Source organism: Rhincodon typus, chromosome 45 (assembly GCF_021869965.1).
Source record: "Rhincodon typus isolate 14 chromosome 45, sRhiTyp1.1, whole genome shotgun sequence".
NCBI lineage: Eukaryota > Metazoa > Chordata > Chondrichthyes > Orectolobiformes > Rhincodontidae > Rhincodon > Rhincodon typus.
Window position 1 is genome coordinate 5,413,109 of NC_063376.1, and position 23,695 is coordinate 5,436,803.

The 23,695-nt window shown below is 45.1% G+C and overlaps 1 protein-coding gene across 17 annotated transcripts in view; it reads left to right on the forward strand.

The window, feature by feature from the left end:
* LOC109910522 (nucleolin-like) overlaps positions 1 to 23,695 on the forward strand; it is an 89,027-nt gene that overhangs the window by 15,812 nt on the left and 49,520 nt on the right. For 15 of the 17 annotated variants that reach the window (XM_048620124.1, XM_048620116.1, XM_048620121.1 and 12 more), the window contains 9 exons: positions 1,683 to 1,785; positions 5,394 to 5,491; positions 7,601 to 7,727; positions 8,950 to 9,068; positions 10,321 to 10,444; positions 14,125 to 14,267; positions 15,518 to 15,626; positions 17,406 to 17,542; positions 18,449 to 18,551. In XM_048620124.1, the coding sequence (XP_048476081.1) occupies positions 1,683 to 1,785; positions 5,394 to 5,491; positions 7,601 to 7,727; positions 8,950 to 9,068; positions 10,321 to 10,444; positions 14,125 to 14,267; positions 15,518 to 15,626; positions 17,406 to 17,542; positions 18,449 to 18,551 (1,063 nt within the window). The remainder of the gene's footprint in view (positions 1 to 1,682; positions 1,786 to 5,393; positions 5,492 to 7,600; positions 7,728 to 8,949; positions 9,069 to 10,320; positions 10,445 to 14,124; positions 14,268 to 15,517; positions 15,627 to 17,405; positions 17,543 to 18,448; positions 18,552 to 23,695) is intronic. The other 2 variants (XM_048620118.1, XM_048620131.1) reach the window with 2 other exon arrangements.

The following is a 23,695-nucleotide window of genomic DNA, read 5'->3' on the forward strand; positions in this document are numbered from 1 at the left end:
GTTCCTCCAGCTCCACACTGTTATCTCAGACTCCAGCAGCGGCAGTTCTTACTATCTCTAGTAATCCAGTGATATGGGTTCAAGCAGCTAGTGGGATTTAAGTTCAGTTTTGAAAAAAATTTGGAATTGAAAATTACTCTCTCTAATGGTGACCTTGAAACTGTAAGAACCCCAGGGATGGTAAATAAATTGTGACCCGGCCACTGATGCCCACTTCCCTTCAAAGAATGTGCAGAGATGGATAGTACATTGAGTATAGGAGTTGGGAGGTCATGTTGCAGTGTACAGGACATTAATTAGGCCACTTTTGGAATACTGCATTCAATTCTGGTCTCCCTGCTATAGGAAAGATGCTGTGAAACTTGAAAGAGTGCAGAAAAGATTTAAAAGGATGTTGCCAGGGTTGGAGCTATAGGGGAAGGATAATTAGGCTGGGGCTATTTTCCCTGAAGGTTGAGGGGTATAGAAGTTTATAAAATCATGAGGGGCATGGATAGGGTGAATAGCTAAGGTCTTTTCCCCAGGGTAGGGGAGTCCAAAACTAGAGGACATAGGTTTAAGGTGAGAGGGGAGAGATTTCAAAGAGACCTGCGGGGCAACCTTTTCACACAGAGGGTGGTGCGTGTATAAAAGGAGCTGTCAAAGGAAGTAGAGGATGCTGGTACAATTCCAACATTTAAAAGACATCTGGATGAGTGTATGAATAGGAAGGGTTTAGAGGAATATGGACCAAATGCTGGTAAATGGAACTAGATTAATTTAGGATATCTGGTTAGCGTGGGCAAATTGGACCAAAGGGTCTGTTTCCATGCTGTACATCTCTATGACTCTATAAGGGCAGATGAGAGTTGTGTATGTTTACCTTGTCTTTGTGATGTGGGATTTCAGTCATTAAACCTGTTGCAGACAGAGACCGACAGATTTTAGGTATAAAACGAAAGACCTGTAGATGCTGTACATCAGAAGCAAAAACAGAAATCGCTGGAAATACTCAGCAGGTCTCGCAGCATCTATGCAGAGAAATCAGAGTTAACGTTTTGGGTCGAGTGAACCTTCCTCCGATTTCATTGAGGTCACAGGATATGGCGATGGCATTGAAAAGGAAAGTAGCATGGAGGTGTTTGATTAGCTGCGAACTGGAATGGCAGAGCAAGCTCAAGGGACTGAATAGCCTACACTATCCAATACGTTTCCATCTTTCGGATGCCCAGATGGCAGCTTTGGGTGGAAGGTGTGTCGAAGCAAGTTTGGGAAATAGCAGGCGGCCTTCAGTTGCTGAACATGTAGCGGAAGGGGGAGGTTGAACATGGTGGAAAGCCTATAAACTGCAGATGTTGTGGTAAAAAGCACCCACCTTTTCATGTTTCTCTTTCACAAGAGCAATCAGACCTCAGAGATATGCCCATTGAAAAAATATCCATGAGGATTTGAAGGAGGCCTGAAAACTGTTTACACTCAGTTCACTCTCCATGGCAGTCATGGCTAGCTCAGTACCCACCACATCAAAATCTCTTGGTGTGACCCCACTGGGCTGGTCGTGAACCCCATTTCGGGAAACCTGAGGGTTGAAAGGAAATCGCATCAGTTGCATTAAAGGAAGGTTAAGAACTTTGTGGTTCAATTTGTATTTTACCCAGGCAGGAGACAAATCACTTTTATTTCTAAACTCGTTGACTTTTTAGGTCTCGTCAGAGAAATCTCCAAGAGGTTCACCTGTCAGTGTTACACAGGACTTGCCGGTCATTGACTGGAAGGATTTCACTTGCAAAAGGCTCTTTCAGGGAGGTAAGGGCTTCTGCAGCATTATGGAAGGGCGTGACTGGGAGCATCGAGGTGGCATCCACTTGAGGAGAACGCTTGGAAGTTGCATCAGAGCGTGCATTTTTTTTTCTGACCTTAATGTTTTGTTAAAGAGCTGGGTGGAGGGGATGCTGACCAGCAGTGAAATAGGCCACAGGTTCCACACCCAGTGTGGGTATTTGAATTCACAGTAGAAGTCATCTGAACTTAAGAACTAGGAGCAGGATAGAGCATTTGATACAATTGTGGCTGAACTTTAACCTCAATGTCATTTTTCTCCCACCCCCAACTCTTCATATACCATGATACTCTGGGATTCTAAAAAAATGTTGATCCCAATCTTGGGTGCACCAAATATCTGAATATTCAGTGTTTTCTGGGGTCAAGACTTCCAACCTTTAAACATCTGTGAGTGAAGACATTTCTTCTCATCTGGGTCCTGAGTGTTTTTTTATTCGTTCATGGAATAAGGGCATCGCTAGCTAGGCAGCATTTATTACCCAGCCCTAATTGCCTAGAGGGCAGTTAAGAATCAACGACATGTCTGTGGGCCTGGAGTCACATGTAGGCCAGACCAGGTAAGGCTGGCAGTATCGTTCCCTGAAGGACATTAGTGAACCAGATGGGTTTTTCTGACAATTGGCAATGGATTCATGGTTGTCATTAGCTTCTTAATTCCAGATATTTATTGAGTTCAAATTCCTCCATCTATTATGGTGGATTCAAACCCAGGTCTCCAGAACGTTATTTGGGTCTCTGGATTAACAGTCCAGCGATAATACCACCAGGCCATCGCCACCCCCTATAAATGGGGTCCTCCCCTTGTACTGAGACTATGCCTCCCCAAGAAGTAGGGGAATATTCTGCCAGCATTGACCCAACAAGCCCCCTTAAGAAATTGACCTGTTTCCTTAAGACCATCTCTCACTCCCTGATTATGTAGGAACCATATTCGACTCAATCTGCTTTTATGGGCCAATTGCCTTGACCCAGGGTGACCTATTGCCTCGCCTTGTGACCTATTTTGTCCCTGTTAAGGCAACTATATCCTTCCTTAGAGATAGTAAGAACTACTGATGCTGGAGTCAGAGATAACACTGTGTGGAGCTGGAGGAGTACAGCAGGCCAGGCAGCATCAGAGGAGCAGGAAAGTTGATTTTTCGGGTCGGTACCCTTCTTAGACCCTTCTTTCTGAAGAAGGGTCCCGACCCGAAACGTCAACTTTCCTGCTCCTCTGATGCTGCCTGGCCTGCTGTACTCCTCCAGCTCTATATCCTACCTTAGGATTTCTTTCTCTTCATGGGGTGTTGTGAGACGATCAATTGATGGAGCAGAAAGAAGATCTCATCTGGTTCACTGATTTCCTTCAGGGAAGGAAAATTTGCCATCCTTATTTGGTTTGGCTCACACTCCAGACCCATACTGAAGCGGTTGAACCTTAACTGTTGCAGGAATGGCTGCACAAGCCGCTTGGTTCAAAGGCATATATGCCATCAAGGAGAGAACTAGCCAATTAGATACAACATTGGCCTGAAGGTAGGAGACAGAGGGTGGTGGTGGAGGGTTGCTTTTCAGACTAAAGACCAGTGACCAGCTGGGTCCACTGCTTTTTTTCATTTATATAAATGATTTGGATGCGAATATAGGAGGCATGGTTAGTAAGTTTTCAGGTGACACCAAAATAAGTGGTGTAGTGGACAGTGAAGAAGATTATCTCAGAGTACAATGGGATCTTGATCAGTTGAACCATGGGCCAAGGAGTGGCAGATGGAGTTTGATTTAGATAAATGTGAGATGTTGCGTTTTGGTAACACAAACCAGGGCAGGACTTATACAATTGGAAGGATCCTGGGCAGTGTTGCCGAACACAGACCCCCGGGGTGCAGCTGCATGGTTCCTTGCAAGTGGAGTCGCAGGTAGACAGGGTAGTGAAGAAGGTACTGGGCATGCTTACCCTCGTTGGTCAGCGCATTGAGTATAGGAGTTGGGACGTCATGTGAAGGTTGTACAAGACAATTGGTGAGGCCACATTTGGAATAGTACGTACAGTTCAATAAGAAGGATCTTGTTAAACTTGAGAGGGTGCCGAAAGGAATTACAAGGATCTTGCTGGGATTAGAAGCTTTGAGTTATTAGCAGACGCTGAATAGAGTGGGGTTTTCTTTTCCCTTGAGCATCGGAGACTGACCTTATAGAAGTTTATAAAATCATGAGGGGTGTGGATAGGGTGAATAGTTAAGGTCTTTTCCCCAGGGTAGGGAAGTCCAAAACTAAGGGCATAGGTTTAAGATGGGAGGGGAGGGATGGAGATTTGAAAAAGACCCCAGGGACAACATTTTCATGCAGAGGGTGGTGCATGTATGGAATGAGTTGCCAGAGGAGGTGGAGGAGGCTGGTACAGTGACAGCATTTAAAAGACACCTGGATGGATACATGAATAGGAAGGGTTTAGATGGATATGACTCAAATGCTGGAAAATCGGACTGGATTAATTTAGGATATTTGGTAGGTATGGACGAGTTGAACTGAAGGCCCTGTTTCCATGCTGTACAGCTCCATGACTCTAAAAATGCAAACCTTTCTATAGCAGCCGTGGCCTCTGGATTCGTCACATACCCAATATATACATTTAACACCGTAACCGTTGCCACTAGTGAGTTAACTTGATTAGATTCTTTTGGGGAAAAACATAAACAAAACTTTGACAGAGACATTTAAAAAGGTCAAGAGAAATGATAGGGTCGATAAAGAGAACCACTTCCTTTGTTCAGGGAGACCAGAACATGGAGCATAATCTTAAAATTCAATCCAGACTATTTGGGGGGTCAGGAAGCATTCTTCAGCCATAGGGGAGTGGAAAATGTAGAAACCCTCATGCCAAACTCCAAAAACACTGTTGGGTTTGGGAATCAATTGATCATTTCTTGATTGAGATTGCTTTCTTCATAGAATCCCTGCAGTTTGGAAGCATGCCATTGGGCCCATCGAGTCCAAACCAACCCTCTGAAGGGCATCCCACCCAGATTCACTCCCAACCCTATTCCAGCAATCAAACATTTCCCATGGCTATTCCACCTAGCCTGCACCCCAGTGCCTAATTGACCGAGCTTCCAGTTGCCTGCCGGTTCAACATACCACAGTGTTGCCTGGCCAATTTCCATCTCGGGGGCTTGCTTTACTGTTTTACGTCATTTGTATAAACGATTTGGATGTGAATGTAGGAGGTATGGTTAGCAAGTTTCACAATGGGCAATTTAGCACAGCCAATCCACCTAACCTGCACATCTTTGGACTGTGGGAGGAAACTCAAGCACCTGGAGGAAATCCACACAGACATTGGGAGAATGTGCCAACTTCACGCAGTCACCCGAGGCTAGAATCAAACCCAGGTCCTTTGCACTGTGAGGCAGAAACGCTAACCACTGAGCTACCATGTGTTATGTAAAGTTAATGGAACAAAGGTGGGTAACCTGAGATAAGGTAGCCATGATTAATTGAATGACAAGATGGGCTCAAAGGGCTGTGTAGCCCGCTGCTGTTTTTCTAATCTCTCCTTCACTTCACTCAAGTTGATCTGTTCTCTCTCTCCGAAGAAGGGAATGACAGTGGAAACTCCAAGCCAAAGGAGCTTGAACAACCCTCCAAGGTTCAGCCTGGTGAAACCCCGATTACAGAATCTGAGGAGATGAAGGTAATGTTTGTAAAGCAGTCTTCATCATTGCTGATGTACAACGAATAAGACTGCAAAATTAACTTTTCCTCATTATGCATGTTTTCTTTAACTATTTGGACTGGTTTAGTTGCAAGGCTTCTCAGAGCAAATATATTTTCAAAGAAAATTAAAGGAGACCATTCAGCCCCCTAAATCCAAGAGATGAAATAGGCTTGGTGTTGTGTTCCTTGGAACAGAGAAGGCTGAAGGGCGTGCCTTTTTGAGATGTACAGAATTGAGGGGCAATGATAGGGCAGATAGGAATAAACTTTGCCCCCAGGTACTGACCCTTCCACTAATGGGAATAGATTTGACTTCAGGGGCATTCCAGATCCTAACGATTCCCCTGCTTGAAATGGGCCTCCCTCATGTCACCATTGCTTCTTTCGCCATTCATCTTAAATCTGTGCCTCTGGTTCCCAATCCATCCACCACTGCGAGCAACACCTCAATCAAATCTCCACTCAGCCTTCTCCAAGGAAAACAGTCCAGAGTCCTCTACTCTAACTACATCATTGAAATTCCTCTGGAAATTTTCTTGTTCATCTTTTTGCCGACCTCACTCATGCTTTCACATCCTTTCTAAAGTTTGGTATGCAGACTTGGACACTGAGAGTCCTCTAGTTGAGATCAAACCAGTGCTTTCTGAAGATTCACCATAGCTCGGTCCCCAAGTACCCTAAATGACTGCTTTCTCAGCCTGCTCTGTCACTGACAGTGATTAATGCACATAATTCCCAGATTTCTGTGCACTGGCACACCCTTGAAGGCACATACTATTTAATGTAATGGGGTGTTCTATCACAGTCTACTATCCATATTTACCAGGTGTTTATTTTGCTTGTTAGAATGTGCGTTGTGCATATAGACTGTATTACTGTTATAGTCATACAGCATGGATACAGACTCTTCAGTCCCACCAGTCTTTGCCAAACTAGTCTAAACTAAACTAGTCCCACCTGCCTGCTCCTGGCCCATATCCCTCCAAACCTTTCCTATTCATATATCCATCCAAATGTCTTTTAAAAGTTGCAATTATACCCACATTCACCACTTCATCAGGAAGTTCATCCACACCCGAACCATCTTCTGTATAAAAGATTGTCGTTTTTAAATCTCTCTCCTCTTGCGTTAAAAAGTCCCCCCTAGTCTTAAAATCCCCCTTCTAGGGGAAAAGACAACTACCATTAACCCTATCTATACCCTAATTATTTCATAAACTTCTATAAGGTTTCCTCTCAACCTCCTACGTTCCAGTGAAAAATGTCCCAGCCTATCCAGCCTTTCTTTATAACCCACACCTTCCATACCTGGTAAATCTCATCTGAAGCCTCTCCAGCTTAATAATATCCTTTCTACAACAGGGCGTCTAGAACTGGACACAGTACTCCAGAAGAGGCCTCACCAATGTCCTGTACAACCTCAACATGACGTCCCAACTCCTATACTCGAAACAAGAACAAAAACGGAAGTTGCTAGAAAAGCTCAGCAGTTCTGGCAGCATCTGTGAAGAAAAAATCAGTTAACGTTTCAGGTCCAAGTTCTGAGGAGGGGTCACCAGACCCGAAACTTTAACTCTGATTTTTTTCTTCACAGATGCTGCCAGACCTGCTGAGCTTTTCCAGCAACTTCTGTTTTTGTTCCTCATTTACAGCATCAGCAGTTCATTTGGTTTTTATTTAGTCCTGTACTCAAAAGTCTGAGCAATGAAAGCAAGTGTGCTAAACGCCTTCTTAGCGATCCCTTCTTTATGTGATGTAAAGTTCAAAGAATTGTGTTTGAATGTAAAGTTTATTGTTGTATATTCAAAACAGTGGAATTTTAAAGCTTTTTTTTAGACACTGGATTCCACACTTTGTCTGGTTACTGGTCTCTAGCCAAATCTCAACTTCAATTCTTTGATGAAGTGGCCACTTCAGAGAGCAGTTAAGAATCAACCACATTGCTCTGGCCTCTTGACTTTCCACAACAGGATGAACAGTGGGGTTCTATTAAAATACATCTATTGGAACACGAAGTGATAGTTTGTATTGTTTTTATTTGTGTTAATTGAAGGAAACACTGATTCTTTTTAATTGGCTACTTAAGGTCGCAGAGAAGAGAACTCTGAGGAAGTCCCAACCGGACAGGAGATCACCGAAAACGCCACAGACAAGAGACAGATTTGGTCGCTGGCTGCCGAAGGTTTCCTCTGGCAAAGGGTCACCTAGGAAAGGTGGGAGCTCTGCAGGGATTGTGTCTCATAACTTGGAGAGTCTGGCCAACAGACGTGGCATGGAGTTGGATTCCCCTGAGTGATTTGTATTTGGGAAACCTTGATCCATTTCCTCATTTACCCTCCGCATATCTGAAATACCCACAGTGGTCACAAGGGGGCAGGCAGTACAAGGGAAGAATATAGTGCTGACAGAGAGGCCATTCCGTCCATCACGCTGGGCCAGCTCTTTGAAAGAAACCAGAATCAAACCTTGTTGAATTCCAGAACAGTCCCAAAGAGCCAAATGGCCTGATCCTGGTCCCAAGTCCCGTCTTCCAGCATATCCAATTTATTCCGCATCTCCTTTCCCCCGCCAGTGCCTCCCCGTCAATCAATTATCCAGTTCCCTTTTACAAAGGGGAAGGATCTCAGTGGTCCAGTAAAGAGCAGTCTTTACAATGTTGTAATATCAGCTTTAAAAAAGAAATTGTCTATGGGATGTGGGCATTGTTAGCTTGGGTGGCATTTGTTGCCTATCAATAATTGTTGTGGCCCAGATGGTGGTGAGCTTCTTTCTTGGAGTCTGTGAGATGTAGCGACATCTACAGTGCTGTTAGGAAGGGAGTTGCAGGATTTTGACCCAGCAATGTAACTCTGCATCATAAACCCATTCTTGGGAATGATGATGATTGCTTGTGATATATAAACTGCAGGACCATGTATTTGCTCTGTTGCTAACAGATCTTAATGAATATAAAATTTGTGCAAATTCCCTTTCCTACCCTTAGGGTGGCTCAGTGGCTGGCACTGCTGCCTCATAGTGCCAGGGACTCAGGTTCGAATCCACCCTCAGGCAACTGTAGGTGTGTGCAGTTTGCACGTTCTACCTGTGTCTGCGTGGTTTCCTCTAAGTTCTCCCAGTTTCTTCCCACAGTCCAAAGATGCTAAATTGCCCATAGTGTCCAGGGATGTGCAGGGTAAGTGGCATAGCCGTGGGAAATGTAGGGTTTCAAGGATGGGGTGGGTCTGGGTGGGATGCACTTTGGAGAGGTGGTGTGAACCAAATGGCCTGCTTCCACCCTGTAGGGATTCTATGATTCTGGTGGCTCCATCATTGTTTTTGTACCACTTGAAGTAATAGTCTGGTTTTATTATTCTAATGCAGTTTACTGTCGTGCGTGTACTTGGTTAAAGATTGCCCAATTTTTAAATTTACTGATTTCTGTTTAATACCCTGAAGATCAGAGGGATAGAAATCCCAAAGGCAAGCAGGACAGCAATGTGAAGTGCAAAGCAAATAAAAAAAGCTCATCAGTAAAGCAGACCGAAGAACCAGACACAGAACTAAAAAGGATGAAGGTAATAATTTCACAGTAGCTTTTGCCCTCGTGTGTGATATGCTTCTTTTTGTTTTGGTTGTATGAAGAGGGAAGGGACTAGAAATTGTATCTTGCTCTCATGTCATGTGTGTACACAGTACTCAGAACAGGGCAGGTTAAGAGGAGTTTGCTATTCTGAAATCAAAGGCAAATGCTTTAATTGCTGCCACAACCAGCTTCAGTGGTGCACTTAAGGCACGTTCCTAGATATACATGGTAGTGCCAGAAATTTTAGTTCATGGATCCTTCATTGTTTGAAGGAAAACATTTTTATCTGTGATGGCATCTCTCAGCTCCACTTGATCTCTCAGACCAACTGACCACACAGCTAAGGTCACGTCCCTTCCAGACATGGGACACTGGGATGCACAGCCACATCTGGGTTTCGCACGTTCATAGAGTTGAATTCGAACAGACCAAAATGACATAAATGCACATTGATAACAGCAGCGAACAAAGAAAACATTCCTGGCATCCTGTTTGCTGTCACAATAGGCTTAATGGGGCCTACAGCATTGTCTAGCTTCTGTTGTAGATGGTACACACTTGTAGCTACTGTTGGTAGAGGGGCTGCATGCTGGAAGTGGTGGATTGGCATGGTGAAGTGCCAATCAAATGAATTACTTTATCCTGGATTGTATTGAACTTCTTGAGTCTTGTTGGAGCCGCACCCATCCAGGCAGCTGGGCAGCATTCCATCACAAACCTGACTTGGGCCTTGTTGGTGTTGCGCAGACCTCCCAGAATGCTCAGTCTCTGACTTGCTTTTGTAGCCCCAGTATTTGTATGTTTGATCTAGTTCAGCCACAGATCAGTAGTAGGCCCCAAGGTGTTGATAGTAAGGGGAATTCAGTGATGTTAATGCTATTGAATATCAAGGGGTGATGGTTCTCTTTGTTGGAGATGTTCATTGCCTGGCATTTGTGTAGTATAAATGCTACTTGCCACTTATCAGGCTAAGCCTGAATGTTGATCAATCTTGGTCTTGGGCTCCTCCAGTACTTGAGTAATTTCAAATGGTGCTAGATGTAATGCAATCATTAGGGGACATTTCTGACCCTATGATGGAGAGAAAGCCATTGATGAAGTCCTTCAATTGTTGCTAAGGCTATCCGGTCTTTCTTTCCAGTGTAGATAATTTACTATCTCTATCTCTTTAACTGTACTTAGCAGGCCCTTTGATTCCTGAACTTCTGCATTTGATATAACCCCTGCTTGTTTGTCTTCCTCAGGAACAACAAAACTGCGTTCAAAGGAGATCATTGCGTCTTGCCAATCTGCATTCCAGTAAAGAGAAGGCGTGCTTGCTTGACCACATTGAACATCGTCATCTTGAATGCAATAACATTAATACAGGTAAAGGAATCTGACAGAAATGAGTGTTCTGTGGATCAGTAGCAGAGCCATAGGATTCAAATAACAATTCTTCACCTGCTTTCCTGTTTATACTATCACGCACCCAAATACCTCCCTCTGCAAAAGCTCTTATCTATGGCTTTGTTATGTTGAGACTCAGCTACGCCCCTGCTGTGGTATGCAACCTTGTACCTTCTTAAGCTCCACTAAAACTTTGCTTCCTGTATCTTAACCACCAACTACCTGCAAGTTCTCCTCCAGTCGCACAGCATCCTGACTTGAACAAGATTCCCATTAGTCCACTGTGACTGCACTGAAATTCTGGAACATCCCCTAAAACAGTGTCAGTGAAATTGCAGACATGGATCGCAATGGCTCAGGTTTATGGTTCACTGTCCTTGTCAGTGAACCTCTCCCACCTCCATGTCGCATGAAAGAATAGATTAAAACTAGAGTCCCATTCACCAGTCACCCCTGTGCTCGCTACCTACACAACAACATCTGTTATGATCCTGGCTGATGTTAATACTTGACAAATCAGACCCCACAGTCAACCCTAGTATAGCAGACCATGGGTTTAATTTTTCGTATTTGGTTACCATGGTGTTTAGTCCCTATAGGAGTAGGCAATGACCTAGTGTTATTATCACTAGACTATTAATCCAGAAGCCCAGCTAATGTTCTGGGGACTAGGGTTCGAATCCCACCACGGCAGATGGTGGAATTTGAAATCAATAATAGTTTTAAAAAAGTCTGGAATTCAGAATCTACTGATCACTGTAAAATCATTGCCAATTGTCGGAAAAACATTTTGTTCACTAACGTCCTTCAGGGAAGGAAATTTGCCACTCTCACCTGATCTGGCCTACATGTGACTCCAGACCCACAGCAATATGGTTGACTCTCAAGTGCCCTCTGAAGTGGCCTAGCAAGCCACTCAGTTGTACAAATCGCTACAAAGTGCCAAAGAAATGAAACTGGATGGATCACCTGGCATCAACCTACGCACCAGAAAAGTCAATGGCAGAAACAGCCCTATCAACCGTGCAAAGTCCTCTGCACTTACATCTGGGAGTTAGTGCCAAAATTGGGAGAGGTGTCTCACAGGCTATTTAAGCTCAGCCTGACATAGTCATACTCACAGAATCATACCTTACAGACAATATCCCAGATGCAAAATTGAAACCAAAATCCATCCACCTCAATTTAAAAAAGCCACGTTCCCAAATGATACGTTATGTACCTTGATTAGACACCTCTGTTTAAATGTTCTTAGCCACTCCACTGCACCCATCCACCCTCATGTCTCTAAACTCCTCCAGATCCTATAATCCTTACTGTCTCTGTCTCCTATTCCTGCCAGTTCAGCCCTACATAGAACATAGAACAGTACAGGCCCTTCGGCCCACCGTGTTGTGCTGACCTATTATCCTACTAAGATCAAACTATCCTGCATACCCTACGTTATACTATCATCCATGTTCCCATTCAAGAGTCGCTTAAAAGTCTCTAAAGTATCTCATTCCACACGCCCACCACTCTCTGTGTAAAGAAACTACCTCTGACATCTCCCCTATACCTTCCTCCAATCATCTTAAAATTATGCCCCCTCTTAATAGCCATTTCTGCCCTGGGAATGAATTCAACCCTCTTGAATTCTCTTCTGTCATCCAATTCTATCTTAGAATAATCTCCCAATTTCTGACCCAGTCAAACCTTTTAGGTGCCTGGGCCCCAACCTCTGGAATTCCCTTCCTATAACTCTGTACTTCTCTCTTTACCTTTTATAGTTCTGTTTAAATTCTACCTCTTTGACCAAGCTTTTGGTGGCTTGGTGTCAAAGCTTTGCTGAGCTTTTTGGTGCATTTTACTGCTTTATAAGCAGTTTCTTTGTCAAGCAAATTGATAGTTGCCCATTCTCCATCAGTTATTCTCCCCCACCATCCTGTCTTTTCTCCCTTCTTCCATTGTTGTTATCAATGTGTTAAGAAAGAAGGCATTAGCAAAACTTGCAGTCCAGACGCATTCGCTTCTGAGCGACGGCATAAGTAGAGCTCTGAATGAGTTCGTTCTTTGTTTTTTGGTTGCAAGTAGATTTGAGCATTTTGCTAACATTAATGACGTTAAATTCACATTATTGATTGTGAAGAGATTCTGGGTTCAACTCAGCGGCAGAATATTGCATTAAGTAATATGTCCAAATCCTGCTATTGTTTAAAAAAAACACATCTTTTCATTGACGCGCTCTTTCAGTATCGGGCTTGAATTTGTGGATTGCTCTTAACAAAAGAATGACAACTTTCATTTATACAGTATCTTCAAACCAATCCAAGATGCTTTACAGAAGTGATTACCATTTGAAGTTTGACATTGAGCAGAGTAGGCAATATTAGAGGCAAAACTTGGTCAAAGAGGTAGCTTTTACATGTTGCTGAAGTTTTTAGTTTTGCACACATCAGGACAAATGCAAGAATGCCAAATTTCAAATGGCCATTTGATAGTTTTTGATTTTCCTGATGAGTGCATTGGATGTAAACATGAGTGTAAACCTCTGGCAATGTGCATCTCCTTCCAGAGGTATCTTTAGCAGTCCTTTATGGAGGGAAACTGCCATCCTAACTCCAGACCCACAACAATGTGGTTGACTCTTTACTGCCCTCTGGGCAATTAGGGATGGGCAATAAATGCTGCCTGGCCCGCGACACTCTCACACCGTGAAAGAATAAAGAAAAAGTATCGAAGTTCTGTGCCACCAAGTCACTGTGGGTAGATTTTAAGCCTCTCAGAAGGCAGAGGGGTCTAAATTCTAGAACTTAGGGCCCTGGTAAATAAAAAGATACCGGCTGATAGTGGGATGATTTCATTTCAGGAATGCCAAAATTAGCGCAGTGCTCAGATTGTGAGGCTGGAGGAGGAGACAGAGATTGGTGGGGAGGCACTGGAAGAGTTTAGGCGAAAAAGTTGAAATATTAAAATTGGAGTGACTGAATGGCGTAGGTCAGCAAGCACAGGTTGACAGATGAGTGAGACTTAAAGTAGTTCAAGATATGGGAGCTGCCTAATGGATTATTTCTTTAATTAATTCACGGACATGGGCATCGCTGGCAGGGTCACCATTTATTTCCCATGCCTGGTTGCCTTTGAAAAGGTGACGATGAGTTTCCTTCTTGAACCGCTTCAGTCTGTGTGGTGTAGGGCACCCACAGTCCCAGAATTTTAACTCCGCGACAATACATTTCCGAGTCAGGGCGGTGAGTGGCTGGAGGGGAACTTGCAGGCCTGGTGATGTTCCCATGCATCTGCTGCCCTTGTCCTCCTGGATAGTAGTGGCTGCCAGGATATCTAACACAGAGCCAGAATATCTTTGACACAGAAGTCAGAATAACTGCGGATGCTGCAAATCTGAAACAAGAACAGAAATTTCTGGAGAAACTCAGCAGGACTGGTAGCATCCGTGGAGAGAGAACAGAGTTAGCATTTTGAGTCTAGTGCCCCTTCGCAAGGAGGTCAGAATATCTAGCTGCATTGTTGAGGCACTGTTAGGACATGAAAGGTCCTTAGGCTGGCTACAGCATGACAGTTTTTGTGAAATTTAAATGCTTTCCAGATCAGTTAAAATGAAACTTTTTGTTTTGATATGGCTTTCTTTGTCTGATGGAGACCTTGTTTTATCTTGAAAGAGGAAAGCATGGACACGGGTTGCGAGCCAGATGTAGCTGACTCAAGTGAGATGCAGCAGGTGCCAGACCATCGTAGCAGTGTTGAAGAGGGCATTGAAACCAGGAAGGTTATACAAGCAATTGTGAAAGAGGTCAATGAAGAGGTAATATGATGCAACTACTGCTGTGGACATTGATTACTCTGCATTGCTAAGAATGTTTGTTTCATGTTATCATCATGTGCCTCCTCTAAAAAGCATCTGAGTGGCCATCCTCTTGATAGATCTACAGTGTGAATTGAATTTAATTCCCTGTCTTCCCATTAAAAAACATACTGTTTTATACCCCGGTGCAGCACCCTTGAGGGTTTACTGCACAAAGATTCTATCTCAAGATGCATCCTATTGATATCAGACCCAGTAATCAGCTCACTGCACCATTCTGACAATTTGTAGGTGATCTACAATGGGGCAGACAGTGATGTAGTGGTAATTGACTAGGCTAGTAAACCAGAGGCCCAGGCTAATGTCCTAATCCCACCATAGCAGATGGTAGAATGCAAATTCACTTAAGTCTAGAGTATAACACTTGTCTTGTAATGGTGACCGTGAGAATTATCATCATGAAATCTGGTTCACTAATACACTTGACGGAAAAAAAAATCTGCTGTCTTTGCCTGGTCTGGCCTACACGTGACTGCAGATCCACAGCAATGTGCCTGTCTCTTAACTGCCCTTGAAATGAACTTAGCACGACACTCAATTTGAGGGCAATTTGGGATGAACTACAGTTGCTGTCATAGAGTCATAGAGACATACAAATGAAAACAGACCCTTCAGTCCAACCAGTCCATGCTAACCATAATCCCAAACTAAACTAGTCCCACCTGCCTGCTCCTGGCCCATATCCTCCAAACATTTCCTATTCATGAACCTATCCAAAAGTCTTTTAAACGTTGTAACTGTACCCACATAACCACTTCATCTGGAAGTTCATTCCACACACGAACCACCCTAATGTGTTAAAAACAAAATTGTCTCTCATGTCTCTGTCCTCTCACCTTGAAAAGGTACCCCCTAGTCTTGAAATCCCCCATCCTGCAGAAAAGACACCTACCATTGACTCTTTCTATACCTCTCATTATTTAATAGACTTCTATAAGGTCACCTCTCATCTCCTATGCTCCCGTGAAAAAGTCCCAGCCTTCTTATCTAAAACCTTCCATACCCATCAGCATCCTGGTAAATCTTTCCTGAACCTTCTCCAGCTTAATAATATCCTACCTGTAGCTGGCCTTGCCAGCAACACCTACATCCCATAAAAGAATTTTTAACACTATTATGTTATGTCTAATACACCAGTGTAGGCTCATTTTGATCTACCTATATTCATTCATGCATTATGTTTCCTACAGAGTGAAATTTTGGAGCGACCGCCTTGCGACACTAGCTCCTTGTCTGAGCCAGGGTGTTTGTCAGTAAAGGATACATGTGGAAGTTCTGCACAAAGTAACAGTGACTCAGGTAAGAATTATCACTAATAATGTGTCATGATGAACAAAAAAATGTTGTCTTTCCTTGATAAATGCGAGAATATTGCAATGACTGGTTGTGGGTGAAGAGGAGATTCACATGAATCTCAATGAAATATGAGGACAGGTTACCTTAACCAAGTTGCCGGGAGAGACTGAAATAAGGAGTCTTAAGTACAGTAGGAAATTCGAGAGAAACTTCTTTAAATAGAGTCTACACTGGTACCCATTCTCTGTATGCAGGGGGGCTATGTTCAACCTTTCTCATAAGCCTGGGAAGCCTATAGTTGCCCTCTTGCTTTCTCCAAGGTGTAATGCCTTAACCAAACTGTCAACTTGCCAATCCAGCAGCATCTTTTTCTCCTAAGGTATAAATTGTTGTGATCATTTGAAATTTGGCATTCTTGCATTTGTCCTGATGATGAAAAGCTTCAGCAATGTGTTATTCTCTTCAGCGAGACCTCTTTCTCTTGGGAGTGATGAGATTGTGGAACACTCTGCCACAAGGAGGGGTTGAGGCAGATAGTGTAGATATGCTTACAGCCAAGCTGGATAAGCATACGAGGGAGAACGGAACAGGAGGATGTGCTGGAAGGGTGGGAGGAGGCTTGTATGGAAAATAAACACTAGCCTTATCAACATTTTGCATGGAATTCACCGACTAAATTAGTGTAATCAGGGATCCAGCACTTTGCTTTTGTATTAATCAGGGAAAGAGCTTTCAACAGGATCTGGACTCTCTGGCTTGAGATTTATTGGCATAAAAGTTATAACAAGTGAGCAGGCCCATTGTCAGTATTTATGCTCCACAGGGGTCTCCTCCCACACATCCTGATCAAACCCTATCTGCATATTCAAAGTTGCTTTAATGGTGACTGTGTAACCACGATCAGTGGTCATAAAAATGTCCTCTGGCCTATCTGTGACTTCAGGCTCACAGCAATGTCGTTGAGAGTCAACTGCCTTAGAAATGGGCTGTAAATGCTGATGTTGCCAGCGAACACCTGCATTCCATGGACGTATGAAAATAATCTTTCTCCCTCGTGCTTATCAAATGAGCCAATTAATGCACTGGTGCACTTGGCCTCAGTGATTCCCTGTGGCAGCACATTTCATAGCCCAGCTATTCTCGGGGCAAATAAGTTTCTTCTGAACTTCGTTCTGTTTGTGACCCTTTGTTTTGAACAAGCATGGTACCTCCCTGCACATCACAGACACGTATAGACACTGACACTGACACTGACACTGACACTCACACACAGACACCAACCTCGCTGTGTACATCACACACCGCCACCCCCAATGCACCCACCTACCCAAAGCAGTTCTGGCTAATGAGCAGCAGTGACTCCGCTGTGGCCAGGTTTACTGACTGCTTTGTACTGATGGACCACAGTGCAGGTGCACAGATTATCCCCAGGCCCATGGCTGGCTCTGGCTCTGGTGTGGTGGTCGCACAGACTTTAGCATCGTGAATGGACGAGCCTGGAGCTAGGCCCGTGGCTCCGGTTCATACATGGCGGTCGTGGGATCACCGGTGGAGATGGAACTCGTAATCAAGACCCGAAGCTCATTCCAGAGATCCCAGAGCCTGTACCACGAAGAAGGGGAGCGCACCTTGAAGGAAACATAACAATGAGCTCTATTGCATTACTACCTTGCATTATATCCTGTTTGAAGATGTCACCCAGCGTGGCGACATTAAATGTCACTTTGCATTGGTGTGCACATGATAATATCTAATCTCATCTAATATTTTCATCCTTTTTAGTACAGAAACAGGACATTGGGATTATAACACCTAAACCAGGCTTGGTCGATAAAGAAGTGCAGACAGTGACTCCGAAACCTTTTGTACTGGCTGTAGAAGAATTAAAGACTGAAGACCTAAAAATGCAAGCAAAGATGGTAATGTTACCACTATCGTCAAACCTTATATAAAAAAAAATAACAAGCTGATTACTTAACCAAAGGAAAGGGTTGGATACAATTTATTATTTTTGAACTTGTAGGTAGGCTGTCATGTAGCAAGTGCTATTTCCTGCACTAAGTGGCACAAATGACCATCTCCATCAAGGGAGATATTATCTATATCCTGGGGGTTAAACTTGACTAGAAACTGAATGGACCAGCCATATAAATGCTGTGGCTACAAGAGCAGGTGAGAGACTGCAGCAAATGACCTACTTCCTGTCTCCTCAGATCCTGTCCACCACCTACGAGGCACAAGTCAGGAGTGTGATGGAACACTTTCCACCCGCCTGGATGGGTGCAGCTCCAACAGCACCCATGAAGCTTGGCACCATCCAGGAAAAAGCAAACCATGTGACCAGTCCCCTATCCATCGCCTTCAGCTTTCATCCTCTACGCTACTCTTGATGCATAATAGCAGCAGTGTGTACCATCTTCAAAATGCACTGCAGCAACTCAGCAAGGCACCTCTGACGGCACCTTCCAAATCTGCGACCCCTCCCCCCTGTTGTCTAGATGGACAGGGGCAGCAGATATGTGGGAACACCACCCCATACATGTGGAATCGAACCCAGATCCCTGGCACTGTGAGGCAGCAGTACTAAGCCCTGGGCCACTGTGCCACCCTGTGGTCAAGATCAAAACAGTCAGTGGAAGAAGCTGCCTCTGTCAAGATTGGTGATCTAGGTGATTCATACTCCCCACGGACCCTTTTTTTTTTTCCCTCCTTCCTCCCCCATTACTGCAAGCTGACACCTTCCTATTGGGAATGACACTTATTACAGACTGCGCTATATTCTAAAATAATTACTAACACATCTGTACATCTGTGTTCCTCTCTAGTTTGTGGAAGAGCCCTCCCCAGAGGAATTGCAGTGTGATGTTGTTAAAGAAAGCCCACCGTTTAAACAAGCCCACCGGAATCTCGGGAACGGAATGGAATTCGGTAAAGAATGTGGTTTATGTCAATGCTTTCCGAACAGGACCAAAGCTGCCTTCTGTTCTAGAAATTAACTCGTAACTAATACCTGTTCAAAAACTAGTGCACAACTTGCACTTTTCCGCATTCCCTTTGCACCAGCACCTCCAGCTCTCTTCAGCCTCCTGATGTGCTGTCCTTTCTCTGGAAAGTGCTGTGGATGGGGGATCTGCCTACCTGCCTCTGGCCTTATTGCTTTTCCTAAGCTTTTTAACATATCCTTCTATTCCCTTCCCCCTCATTCACAAATCCAGCTTTCCGTCAAAAATATCTGTTTGTCTTAACCAAGAGGAGGCAGTATTATAGTGGTAGTGTCACTGGGGTAGTAAGCCAGAGGTTTAGTCCTAATCCTGTAGGAACACAGGTTTGAATCCCACTAGGGCAACTCCTTGAAACTCAATTAATAAAACTTGAATCCATCAATAAATGAATCAATAAGTTGTTGTAAAACTCTATCTGGTTCATTAGAGAAGGAAACCTGACCCCAGTCTGGCCTGCGTGTGACTGTAGATTCACAGCAATGTGGGCAACTCCTAACTGTCCTTTGAAATAGCCAATCAAGCCATTCAGTTCAGGGGCAATTAGCAATGGGCAGCATTTGGCCCGTATCCCTCTAAACCCTTCCTATTCATGTACCCATCCAGATGCCTTTTAAATGTTGTACCTGCCTCCACCACCGCCTGTGGCAGCTCATTCCATACACACGCCACCCTCTGCATGAAAAAGCTGCCCCTTAGGTCCCTATTAAATCTTTCCCATCTCACTTTAAACCTATGCCCTCTAGTTTTGGACTCCCCTACCCTGGGGAAAAAAGACCTTGGCTGTTCACCTTATCCATGCCCCCCATGATTTTATAAACCTCTATAAGGTCATCCATCAGCCTCAAAATTTGCAAGAAAAATAGTCCCAGCCTTTCTAGCCTCTCCCTATAACTCAAACCCTCCAACATCCTTGTAAATCTTTTCTGAAACCCTTTCAAGTTTGACCTCAGTCAGTAGAATCCTGGGGACCACATTTAGGAAGGATGTTTGCACATTGGGGAGAATGCAGACGGAGTGTTGAAAATGAGACTTTCCCTTGGAGAGGAGAATGTGACAAAAGGAGCTGATTTCAAAGTTGCGAGGGGTCAGGTCAGAGTAGAGAGGGGAAAATCTGTTCTCCACTTGTAAAAGGATCAGGAACAAGAGGGCACTGATTAAAAATGATCTTGTAAAGAGGCATGTGTGACACGAGGAGAAACTTTTTCACGCAGTGAGTGGTTCAGGTCTGTAATTGTGGTGGAGTCTGGTTCAATCGAAGCATTGAAGAAGGTATTATTTAAAGAAAAATAATGTTCACAGTTGTGGGCAAAGAGTGGGATGATGGCAGTAAATTGTTCAGCGAGCACGTGCAGATATGACTGGCAGAATCCTGTACCAACTCTGATTCAGAGGTCCCACCTTCTGGACATGAGGTTGAGTCCATCTGCCCGCTCCGGTGGACATAAAAGATCTGATGGTCACTATCAGAAGAAGAGTTGCATTTCCCTGTCACTGTCCTGCGCTGAGGTATAACCCCACCCACCAGCTAACATCATGACTGAGGAAGATATTACTATATGTTCATTGTTGTTTTGTGGGACCTGGCTGTGTGAAAATCGCCACTGTGTTTCCTGCATCACAGCAGGACCGAGCTCGAGCAGTTCCTGCCGTGGCTCAGACACGAAGAGTGAACATTTCAAGTTGGTTCCATTCTGCATTGAAATATTTTTCAGTGCCCTGGTGATTGAGGTGGGGACTGCAGGAATGGGAAGGGGTTTCCCATTTACATTCTGTCTCTTCTGATTGAAATGGAATCATGAGGGAAGTGAAAGATGTAAATTTTTAATTTGAGAACTTGTGCAGGAAAGTGCTCACCTCGGTCAGCGCAGTCTCAAAGACTTGAGTTGGAAGCTGAACTTTCTCTTTAGCATCGAGCTTGCGTTTGTTTTTTCAAATTCTTTCTGTTTGGGTAGACACTGGGCTTCTCAAGGGCTTGATGAGAAGTGACAGGAGGCAGCGTTGCGTGTAACGTCGGATCAACTGAGCCTGAACGAGGCCAGGTCCTCTGCATCGCTGATTGGCACGGGGAACAGGGTGCGGCCTGATCCTTGGAGCGTGTAATCAGTTGCCATGCCTCGAGGGCGATCTGACCACATTTGGATGGGCCGGTTGGAGGAGAGTGAGCAGACTGTTTGAGGGGTGCGGGTAAAGGTGGTTTCCTTTTGACGGCCGGGTTTCCGATGTTGGGAGTTCTTGCAAAAAGTCACGTCGTTCGGAGGGCTGACAAGACGGAAGCAGGGCACTGAGATTTTCAGGCAGCTTCTGCCTTTGGTGAGTGGAATAAGACTCGGAAATCCGTGTCGTCTGCAGGCAAAGCGATGCCTGGGAGACAGGAAGAGCGGGCAGGCGGAAGGGACACTGAACGCTCTGAGGCACCCCTGGGGCCCGAAAGCCACGAGGGCAGCAAGCCATGTTCCGAGAGCCTGCCCCTGAGTCCTGAAGGTGGCCAGGTCTCCGGTGAGTTGATGGGGGTAGGCGGGGAGGTAGAGCCAGTCCTGCCTCCTGAAGTTGCTGGTCACAGGAGGGGAATCTCTGAACCGTTTAGGGAAACCCTTCACGAAACAGCAGAACATCCAAAGTGCGCAGTGGAACCTGCTGGAGAATTCAAGACAGTCTTCCCTGACGTGGAACCCGGGAGCAAGCCAGACAGCTGCACGCCCACAGAAAAGGAAGAGCTCCTTGCTTTCCCCAACAAACTGACAAGTGAAAACGTGCAGGCTGTGCTGACAAACCCTTCTGGGTCCCAGGCCTCTGGAATCGAGGTTGCGAGGCTGAACCTTCCCGGATCCACCGTCTCGGAGACTGCGGCCAAAGGTGCGGAACTCGTTGGGCCGTTTGCTGCAGAACCCGATACTGGAGGGTCAGACCTTCCCGGGTCATTCATCTCAGAGCCTGGGCCTGAGCAAACAAGCCTCCCAGAGTCAACTGTCTCAGAGCCTGATGCTGGAGGAGCAACTTTATCTGGATCATTCATGTCAGAGACTGAAGCTATGCAGACAGATATTCCTGGTTCATCCATCTCGGAGGGTAATGGAGGGACAAATCTTCCTGGGTCATCCATCTCCGATAGCATGGGAGGGACAAATTGTGCTGGGTCATCTGTCTTGGAGAGTATTGGAGGGTCAAAGCTTCCTGGGTCATCCATCTCTGACACTAATGGAGGAACAAACCTTCCTGGGTCATCCGCCTCGGAGAGAAATGGAAGGTCAGTCTCGAAATCAGAATTTGCTCCGTCTTTGAAACTACAACCGCAATACGAGCAGGGAATGGCTGACACAGAGAATCGGTGCACATTCCTACAGAAACCCGAAAGTCAAAACGAGGCAGAGTCGCCGATTACCATTGAGCACCATTTAGAAGATCAGGCTGAATCACTGCCTTTACCTTTGGGCGTGTTGCACGACCGTGATTCGAAGGCTGATTTTAAACCCTTGGAGAAGCACACCATTGGGAAGGAAATAAGTGAAGCTTTGAATACCTCCAAGGGCTCAGCGGTCCTTCAACCAGCAGACCTCCTTTGGCTAGCCAACAGCGGACCCGCCATTTCTGATGGTGTGGCAGCCAGGGAACCTCCGACGGACTCTGAGCCCCTGGTTCGAGCAGAAAACCTGGATGAAAATGCCGTGTTGCTGTTGGAGGAAGCCGAGGGAGAGCCGGCTTCCGTTCTGCCGGAGGAGCAGGCGATCCAAGCTGGTAGCAAGTCTGCCAGGTCGATGTGCTCGGCAAGCCGAGATGGGCTGGGGGACCCAGTGATCTGGAAACGCTCGAGGAGGAGGAGAAGGAGGAGGAGAAGAAGGGGACAGAAAACCAACTCCTCAGTGCAGGCAGGCAACGAAGCAAGGAGTTCTGACGTCTTGCCCAATATTGCAGTATCAGACAAGGGTCAGCAGGCTGGAGAGATAGCAGCCCCAGTACCTCCCACTGGTGCACAGCAGCCTTCGGCTGTTGGTGGAGTAAAGGAATTGTGTGGAGAAGGTCCATGCACCAATAGAGTAGATGACACCAAACCGGAGACTGTAAAGATAGTAGTGGACTGCAATCAAACTGGAAGTAAGGATATTTTTAACATATGCACCTAATCAGTTGAACCCAGATATGTATGCTAAACTTCACAAACTTCTGATTTTGCCACATAACCATCTAGGAATCGGGAGCTGGAGTGAGCCTTGCCAGCATTTGAGCCTGCTCTGCCATTCGATACGATCCTGCCTGATTCCCCTATAGCTCAACTCATAATGTCATACAGCATGGAGGCAGACCCTTCAGTCCAGCCTGTCCATGCGACCAGACATCCTAATCTGATCTAGCCCCATTTGCCAGTATTTGGCCCATATCCCTCTAAACCCTCCCTACTCATACATCCATCCAGATGCTTTTTAAATGTTGTACCAGCTTCCACCACTTCCTCTGGCAGCTTGTTCCATAAACACACCACTCTCTGTGTGAAAATGTTCCCCTTAGATGCTTTCTAAATCCTTCTCCTCCCACCTTAAATATATGCCCTCTAGTTATAGATTCTCCTACTTGAGGAAAAAGACCTTAGCTATTCACCCTATCCATGCCTCTCATGATTTTATAAACTTCTATAAGGTCACCCCTCAGCCTTCGATGATCCGTGGAAAATAGCCCCTTTCTGTCCAGCCTCTCCCTATAGCTCAAACCCTCCTACCCTGGCAACATCCTTGTAAATCTTTTTTCCGCCCTAATAAGTTTAACAACATCTTTGCTGTAGCAGGGAGACCAGAATTGTATGCAGTATTCCAAAAGTGGCCTCACCAATGTCTGTACTGCCACACCATGACGTCCCACCTCCTACACTCAATGTGCTGACCAGTAAACACCTTCTTCACTAGCCTATCTACCTGCGACTCCACTTTCAGGGAACTATGCACCTGCATCCCTTGGTTTCTTGTTCAGCAGTGTCCTACCATTAGCTGTAAGCCCTGCTCTGGGTTGTTGTACCAAAATGCAATACCTCACATTTATCCAAATGAAACTCCATCTGCCCCTCCTCAGCCCATTGGCACCTCT